The 9,234-nt window shown below is 46.0% G+C and overlaps 1 protein-coding gene across 1 annotated transcript in view; it reads right to left on the bottom strand.

Annotated features, from left to right (window-relative positions):
• Positions 1 to 1,416: 1,416 nt before the first annotated feature.
• ANKDD1A (ankyrin repeat and death domain containing 1A) overlaps positions 1,417 to 9,234 on the bottom strand; it is a gene marked incomplete at both ends in the record, with an annotated part of 35,225 nt that continues 27,407 nt past the window's right edge. Inside the window, 2 exons of the mRNA XM_080691635.1 lie at positions 1,417 to 1,478; positions 4,180 to 4,311. Coding sequence (XP_080547761.1) covers positions 1,417 to 1,478; positions 4,180 to 4,311 — 194 coding nt within the window. The remainder of the gene's footprint in view (positions 1,479 to 4,179; positions 4,312 to 9,234) is intronic.

The following is a 9,234-nucleotide window of genomic DNA, read 5'->3' as shown; positions in this document are numbered from 1 at the left end:
AAAGGAGGTCTGGGAGTATAGTCAGGAGGTAGAATGCCTCTGGGTTCCACCCCCAGTACACCAAAACAAAACAAAACAAAGAGTCACATTCCCCTGGCACACTCCCTCTCCGCTCAGCCGCCCACTATCTGTGCTTGCCTGGTACCAAGAAGTGGAGGCCTTGCCCTACTGTCCGGCTGTCTCTCACCCATTTACATTTCCAACAAGGCCGGGCGTGGGGGCGCACACTTGTCATCCCAGCATTCGGGAGGCTGAGACAGGAGGCTTTCTGTTCGCGGACCGCCTCAGCTACTTAGTGAGGCCCTTTGCAACTCAGTGAGACCCAGTTTCAAAATAAAGACTAAAAAATAGGGCAGGGGGTGTAGCTGGGAGGTAAAATGTCCCTGGGTTCCATCCCCAGTACTGAAAAAAAAGAAAGGAAAAGAAAAGAAAAAGGTCTGGGAAGTTGGGAGGTGGTTCAGTAATAGAGTATACCTTAGTTCAATCCCTAGTACTACAAAAGAGAGAGAGAGAGAGAGAGAGAGAGAGAGAGAGAGAGAGAGAGAGAGAGAGAGAGAGCGCGCGCGCAGGGCTGGGGTGAGCTCAGTGGTACAGCGCGTGCTCTGCATATGCAAAACACTATGTTTGATTAGCAGCGCACACGCGTGCACACGCGCACGTGCACACACACACACACACACACACAGATGAGCGAGAACTAAATATAATCTGAGATTCTAGACTGAACCCTGGTCCAGGGACATGAGTAGTAGGTTGACTGACAAAATCTGAAGAAGTCTGAACTAGGTGTAAGACTGGCAAATAGCATTGCATCCTTGTTAATCTCCTGGCTTTAAAAGGCCCCTGTAGTTATGTAAGACATTAACGTTAAAAGAAACCACATGAAGAGCGTGTGGAAATCCTTGCATTATTTCTGCAACATTTTTGTAAGTCCGAAATGATTCCAACATGAAAAGTTTAAAAACCTTTAAAAGTTATACAGCGAGAGGAGGAAAATGCAAGCGCGTGCCTCCAAGGGTGCACTCGCCTGGAAGTCCACGCAGCTGTGGAACAGGCAAACTGGTTGGAGACGTCGGTTCGGAAACAGAAATGGCGCCCTGCCCCAGGTCGGGACGGGAAGCACGCTGGGCTGACACCGACCACGACACCTGATTGGCAGTGTCACCTGGTCGGCTGCTTCTCCTGGGCACGGCATCCTGACTGTAGAGACAGCCCTGGCCCTTAAGGGCTATGAGGCTCCAAGACAATGGAGGCGGAAATAAGCTAAAACCTGCAAAGGCCTCCACCCTGAAAAACCCGAACAGGCCCTGACCAATCCTCCTGAAGAAGCCGACAGACATTTGTTTGCGGGTCCAGCCGGAGGCGGGCCCAGCCCTTCAGGGTCCGTCTTCTGTCCCGCTGGCTCTCAGGCCTCGCTCACATGGCCGTGCACCTCCTGGGCACCTTCGGCTCCGCGTTTGCTTTCTTCCTGATGCTTTCTGCAAAACACAAGAATCTTTGTGCTGCAGCTCTGTCTCCCAGGGCTGGTTTTATGTTTTCATTTCCTGCCAGACTTTATGTTAAGATAGAAGGAAAACTATACTTTTTTTTTTTTTTTTTTTTTTTTTTTGGTGTGTGGTACCAGGGTTAGAAACCAGGGGCATTCTACTTCCGAGCTACACCCTCAGCCCTATTTTTTATTCTTTATTTTGAAACAGGGTCTCACTGATTTGCAAAGGGCCTCACTTAGTAGCTGTGGCTGTCCGCAAACCGCCATCCTCTTGTCTCAGCCTCCCAAATGCTGGATTACAGGCGTACGCCACCATGCCTGGTTGAAAACTATACTTAATCCCAGTACTTGGGAGGCTGAGACAGGTGGATCACAGGTCCAAGGACAGTCTGGGCAAGTAGCATGACTCTTACCAACCTAGCAAGACCCTGTTTTCAAATAAGAAATAAAATACTTCTGGGTTTAACCCTCAGTACCACAAAAACATAAAAAAGAATACTTCATATTTTTATTTAAAAAATATTTATTTTTAAGCCAGGCATGGTGGTACACACTTGTCATCCCAGCATTTGGGAGGCCGAGACTGGAGGATCGCAGTTCGTGGACAGCCTTATCTATTTAGTGAGGCTCTCTGCAACTTAGTGAGACCCTGTTTCAAAATAAAGAATAAAGCCGGGTGTGGTGGTGCACACTTGTAATCCCTGCACTTGAGAGGTGGAGACAGGAGGACCAGGCAGGTTTTTTTTTTTTTTTTTTTTTAGGGTCTGGGGATGGAACCCAGAGGCATTTGACCTCCGAGCTACACCCCCTGCCCTATTTTTTATTCTTTATTTTGAAACAGGGTCTCACTGAGTTGCAGAGGGCCTCCCTAAGTAGCTGAGGCTGTCCACGAACCGCGATCCTCTGGTCTCAGCCTCCCGAATGCTGGGATTACAAGCGTGCGCCACCACGCCCGGTGACCAGGCAGGTTTGAAGCCAACCTCATTGGCTTAAGAGACCCTGTTTCCAATTAAAAAAATATATAAAATAGGTCTGGGAGTGTAACCCAGAGGTAGAAGGGTTTCCAGGAACCCTAGTACCACCAAAAAAAAAAAAAAAAAAAAAAGGAAGGAAGGAAGGAAAGAAGGAAGGAAGGAAGGAAGGAAGGAAGGACAGGGGTGTAGCTCGGAGGTCGAATGCCCCTGGGTTCCATTCCCAGGCCCGCAAAATATATATATATATATATATATATATATATATATATATATATATATATATTTATTTATTTTAGCTGGGCATGGTAGCACACGGTCTTGTAATCCCAACATTTGGGAGGCTGAGACCGGAGGATCGTGGTTCGCCGACAGCCCGCCAAAAGTAAATAAAATAAAAATATTTATTTTACAAATAATATTAAATAAATATGTTTATAAAATATTTATTATTTTAGTTGGGCATGGTGGCACACACTTGTAATCCCAGCATTTTGGAGGCTGAGACTAGAGGATCGTGGTTCGCAGACAGCCTCAGCTACTACTTAGTGAGGTCCTCTAAAACTCAGTGAGACCCTGTTTCAAAATAAGGAATAAAAAATAGGGCTGGGGTGTAGCTCGGAAGTAGAATGCCCCTGGGTTCCATCCCCAGTACCACAAAAAATAAATAAATAAATAAATAAATAAATAAATAAATAAATAAAATAAAATAAAATGGGCTGAGGGAGTAGTTCAGAGGCAGAACACCCCAGGGTTCAGTCCCCAGCATCACAATAAATAAAGAAAGAAAAAAACTAAAAAGGGCTGAGAGTGTAGCTTGGAGGCAGAACACCCCTCGGTTCAACCCTCAGTACACCCCCTCAAGATGCTGTAACTATTTTCCTTTTTCTTTCTGACTAATGTAGCCTCCATGACTACCAGTAGCTGCCTAAAACCCCACGCTGCTACTGCCCCACCGTACACCATGTCAATGCACTAAGTTATGGAATTTAAGCCTCATCCTGAGCTGATTTTGTTGTTGTTGTACTATGGACTGCACCCAGGGGCTTTCTACCCCAAAGATACACCCCCAGCCCCTTTTTCTTTTTTATTTTGAAATAAGATCTCACTAGGCTGTGAGAATCTCACTACTTGCTGAGGCTGTCCTTGAACCTGCAATCCTCCTGTCTCAGCCTCCCACACACTGAGATTTCAGGTGTGCACCACCACACCTGGCTTTTGATTTTGTCTTTAGTGTCAGGCCTTTTATCCTGTTTGTCAGAACTCTGTGAGTCCCAAAGCAGCCTTTTGGGATTGGCAGGCTTAAGTAGGCAGTGATGTCCTCAGTAGTTTCATTGATCAGATCTGACTGGTTCAACTCCCGTTAAGCCAGTTTGAGACTCATAGGTCTCCTTGTGAAAATAAGTCTAAAGGCTGTTTCAGTCTTATTCCAAACTCGGGTGTGGGTGAGGGGGAGAAAAATCAAGGTTTGGAGTGCTGGCTAGAGAATGTCACCAGTGGCTTTGGGGCCTGTGAAGGTCCATGGGCTCATCCAGGCACCGCCCCAGGGCCTGGTGGGGAAACCCAGGCCAGGAGGCACTGTGACTTGCCCAAGGCTCCGAGGAAGGGGCAGAGCTAGGACCTGGGATCTGGGTTCAGGCTCAGGACACAGCATTCTGGTCTGAGCAGCCCTGGAGGGCTGGGCGGGCACTCAGCTCTGGAGCGGGAGCCGACTCTTACCAGCCAGGTCCCTCCTGCCAATGGCTGCGAGGCCCTCGAACAGCGCTTTGCTGGGGTTGTCGCCAGCTGCGACCACACCATGCAGCCAGATGAGCAGCATCCGGTGGCCATGTTCCTGGTAGCTCTTGGTGCCTGGGGACCATAGGGAGGGGGAGAGAGAGGCACCACTTGGACACTTTATCAGAGCACGTGTCTACCCCCTCGACAGCCTCCTGCGCATCCCAGCTACAAAAGAGGCCAAAGGCCTCAGAGGCCCTTCTTCCAGCCCCAGCCTCTCAGATGGGGTGGGTTGAGGGCTGGTGTCCCGCCCAGCTCCAGGCTGTCCCCTGAGCATCCACTTATACCCTGTCAGTTTCGCTTCAAGGAAAGAACTGGCGTCGTCTGTGTGGCACCAGGATGCGCGTGATTACGCACTTCCTCATTCCGGCTGCTCACAGTCTCTACCTCCTGCGCTAGGGCCCTGTTTTATTTATTTACGTATTTATTTATTTTTATTTTATTTTATTTTTTACAGGTCTGGAGATGGAGCCCAGGGGCATCTGACCTCCGAGCTACACCCCTTGCCCTGTTTTTTATTCTTTATTTTGAAACAGGGTCTCACTGAGTTGCAGAGGGCCTCACTAAGTAGCTGAGGCTGTCCGCGAACCGCGATCCTCTGGTCTCAGCCTCCCGAATGCTGGGATTACAAGCCAGCACCACCATGCCTGGCTAGTGGCCCTGCTTTACAGATGCGAAGATGGCTTACTGAGAGACAGGGCTGGCCAGGTCCCCCGCCCCCGCCCCACCAGTGGCTCTCAGCCTTAGCTGCTCATTGCAAACACCTGGGAAGCATTAGAAAACAATAGCACTTGGGGCTCGGCTCACCCCGATACTGATGTACTTGAGTCTGGTGCAACCCAGGCCTTGGCTGGTTGTTAAAGCCTCTCAGCCATGTTTGAGAAATCAGTGCCCAGTGCTGAACTCACGGGTTTTTTAATCTGTCATTAGATCTGCTCTTCCTACAGAACTAGAGCTTAGTAGTGACCACTGGTCCAGATCAGTCTGCTCACTGCCTCCTGCGACTTTCCGCGTCCTTCCCCGGAACAAACAGGCACTTCCTCATGGTGTTTGCCTTTAATGTGGCTGCTGGCGGTTGCATCTGGCCCATTTTTCTCAACATCATTCATTAAATAGTCTTTGCCCCCATTCTTATAGTTCTACCATATATGAAAACGTGTGTGTGTGTGTGTGTGTGTGTGTGTGTGTGTGTGTGTTACTGGGGATTGAATCCAAGGGCAGTCTACCTCCAAGATACACCTCCAACTCTCTATTTTTTTTTATTATTCTTAGGTTAGCTCTCTTAAAATGGGCCCATATTACTTCAATGTCAGATTCCTGCTGTCTGATTTTTTTTTTTTTTTTTGGTGGTACTGGGGTTCCTGGAAGCCCTTCTACCTCCGGGCTACACTCCCAGACCTGTTTTTACATTTTTATTTGGAAACAGGGTCTCCTAAAACAGCGCGCGTGACTGGCTTCGAACCTGCGCGATCCTCCTGTCTCTGCCTCCCAAGCGCGGGGATTACAAGCGTGCGCCACCACGCCCAGCATCTGATTTTTTTTCTAAGTTATCAATTATGCATTTGTTTTTGGAGCCATCATCTTCTAGGAACAAGATTCTATTCTCCATGTGGTCTAATCGATTGTTTATAGTTTGAATTGATGCCTTTACTTCAATGATTGCATCCTTTATTTCTTTTAGACTCTCTCTAAATTCTTTTCGAAAGTCCTGTATTATTCCTATAGTTATATTCCTGATTTGATCTTCTGAAGATCCCCAAATGTTTGTGTTATCAGGTTCTGGTATTATGTGGTTGTGGGCGTTCATTGCTCTATTGTTGTTCCTCTTTCCCATGATTTCAGAAGTTTCTGCCTTCTCTGGGTTCTTCTCCAGGTAACCACGACTTCACTTATGGTGCTCTGGATCTTGAGTTTGTGGTAATCTCAGCTGCCATTACTCCTTTACTGGGTTGTATCGTAAAGTCTCAGACCCAGGGAGTTAATTAAGGCTGTGCAAGATGGTGGGGGCGCCGGGCTGGGCATTTTCCCACAAGGAGCTGTGACTAGGGTGTGGTAATCTCTGCCACCGCTACTCCTTCACTGGGTTGGTCTGCAAAATCTCAGACCCAGGGAGATTATCAAAACTGGGCAAGTCTCTGGGGGTGCAGTGATGGGATTTCTCCTTTAGGGGCCGCAATTTCACTTACAGTTGTTGAGTGCGCTGATCTGGAGCTGTCGCGGGCATGGTGAACTCACTGCCACTGCTGGCAATATGGCGCCCCTGCCACGCCCTCGGCTGTGAGGCTGGTGTATTTTTTTTCTCGTTTTGAGATCTGTTCTGAGTCCCTGGAAGGTGTGCTGAGCTTGGCCACTGGGAGTTTTAGACGTTCTTTGCACTGAAAGAACTGCTGAATTACACCTGAATGATCCACAGCTGATCACTTTAGCTCCTTGTTTACCGTTCCTCTCTGGAGCCTGGTGCTGTGAGGCAAGATGGCACCGGGGCGGCTCCACCACAGCAATGCGGGCTGGTTTATTTTCTGGTCTCTGGTTGTTCTTCTAGTCTTCTTTTTCTCTGTCCCTTGTTTTTACATTTTTTTTATTTCTCTGCTGATAGTGTTTTCTGGCTATGAAAAGTGCTGTTTTGTGGCAATAGAGATCGAGTGTTAGCAGGAATTGTAAACACTACTTTTCTCGGTCGCCATTTTCCCGGAAGTCTTTTTTTTTTTTTTGAAACAAGGTTTCACTAAGTTGTTGAGGCTGGCCAAGAACCTGCGATTCTCCTGTCTCAGTTTCCCAAGTACTTATGTTAATTATTTTATATAAAAGGTTGGGTCTGATTGAATTAGGTTTCCCCCATATTCATTTATATTCTCTCTTTATTCTTTCAAACTATAGAATCTTTTAGCTGGGTGCATGTTTGTAATCCCAATACTTGGGAGGCTGAGACAAGAAGGATCCGGGTTCTCAGCCAGCCTCAGCTACTTTATAAGGCACTCCGCAACTTAATGAGACCATTTCAAAATAAAGAATAAAAGCCAGGCGAGGTGGTGCACACTTGTAGTCCCAGTACTTGGGAGGCTGAGACAGGAGGATCGCAGGTTTGTAGACAGCCTTAGCTACTTAGTGAGCCCTCTGCAACTCAGACCCTGTTTCAAACTAAAAAATAAAATAGGGCTAAGGATTTAACTTGGAGGTAGAATGCCCCTGGGTCCAATCCTGAGCACCTAAAAATTAAAAAAATCAAGCTAGGGGTGTATCTCAGAGGTCGAATGCCCTTGGATTCAATCCCCAGTACCACAAATACACACACACACATACACACACACAAAAAAAAACAACTATAGTATCTTTTAATTAAGTTTAAAAACTCTATTTTGACTTGATTAAAATTAAATCAAAGTTTTAATCTAATTGGAGAAAAGTGATATCTGTATACTTATTAGAAATACAGAATTCTGCCGGGCATGGTGGCGCACGCTTGTAATCCCCGCGCTTGGGAGGCAGAGACAGGAGGATCGCGCAGGTTCGAAGCCAGCCGCGCGCGCTGGCTTAGGAGACCCTGTTTCCAAATTAAAAAAAAATGTAAAAATAGGTCTGGGAGTGTAGCCCGGAGGTAGAAGGGCTTCCAGGAACCCCAGTACCATCAAAAAAAAAAAAAAAAGAAATACAGAATTCATCCCAATACTTGGGAGGCTGAGACAGGAGGACTGCAGTTAGCAGTCTCAGCTATTTAGTGAGGCCCTTTGCAACTCAGTGAGACCCTGTTTCAAAAAAAAAAAATTGGGCTGGATGTGTATCTTGGAAGTAGAATCCCCCTGGGTTCCACCCCTAGTACCACTAAATAAATAAATAAGCATATAAGTAAATAAATAAATAAATAAATATTCTATATATTTTTGACTGTTTATTGATGATGAATAGGAATACTGTGATGCTTGCATATATTTCATTGAATTATTCTAAGTTTGTCCAGATTCCTCTGGGTTTCTTATACATACAATTAAAGAATATGAAATTAATAATTCTCTTTTTCTGACACTTATATTCCTTCTCTCTTTGCATGTGGGGGCCCTGGGGATTGCTACACCCCAGCCATTTTATTTCTTATTTGGAGACAGTTTTGCTACGTTAGGTTGATGAATCTCACTAGTTGTTGAGGCTGTCCTTGAACCTGTTATCCTTTCTATCTCAGCTTCCCAAATGCAAGGACTATAGGTATGTGCCACCACGCCCCTTATATTCTTTATTTCCTTTTTTTTTCTTTTTTTTTTTTGCAGTATTGGGGATGGAATCCAGGGGCATTCTGCCTCCGAGCTACACCCACTGCCCTATTTTTTATTCTTTATTTTGAAACAGGGTCTCACTGAGTTGCAAAGGGCCTCACTAGTAGCTGAGGCTGTCCTTGAACCTTGATCCTCCGGTCTCAGCCTCCTGAATGCTGGGATTATCAGTGTGCGCCACCACGGTCAGCTTTTATTTCAGTTTATTTTTTAAATGCCTTAAAAATAAATAGAAATTTTGCTGCCAGGGCCAAATTTTCTTTTCTCTTTCTTTCTTTCTTTCTTTCTTTCTTTCTTTCTTTCTTTTATTTTCTTTCTTTCTTTCTTTCTTTCTTTTTTTTTTTTTGCAGTACTGGGGATGAAACCAAGGGGCACCCCCAGTTCCATTTTTTTATTCTTTTTTTTTTTTTTTTGGTGGTACTGGGGTTCCTGGAAGCCCTTCTACCTCCAGGCTACACTCCCAGGCCTATGTTTACATTTTTATTTGGAAACAGGGTCTCCTAAGCCAGTGCACGCGGCTGGCTTCGAACCTGTGCGATCCTCCTGTCTCTGCCTCCCAAGCGCGGGGATTACAAGTGTGCACCACCACGCCTGGCCCTTTTATTCTTTATTTTAAAACAAGGTCTCACTGAGTTGCAAAGGGCCTCACTAAGTAGCTGAGGCTGTCCATGAGCCGGAATATATATATATATATATATATATATGTATATGTATGTATATATATATATGTATATAT

The sequence above is a fragment of the Muscardinus avellanarius genome (genome assembly GCF_963383645.1).
Source record: "Muscardinus avellanarius genome assembly, chromosome: 3".
NCBI classification, from domain to species: Eukaryota; Metazoa; Chordata; class Mammalia; order Rodentia; family Gliridae; genus Muscardinus; species Muscardinus avellanarius.
Note: the sequence above shows the minus strand (reverse complement) of the source record. Positions and strands in the feature narration are given on the sequence as shown.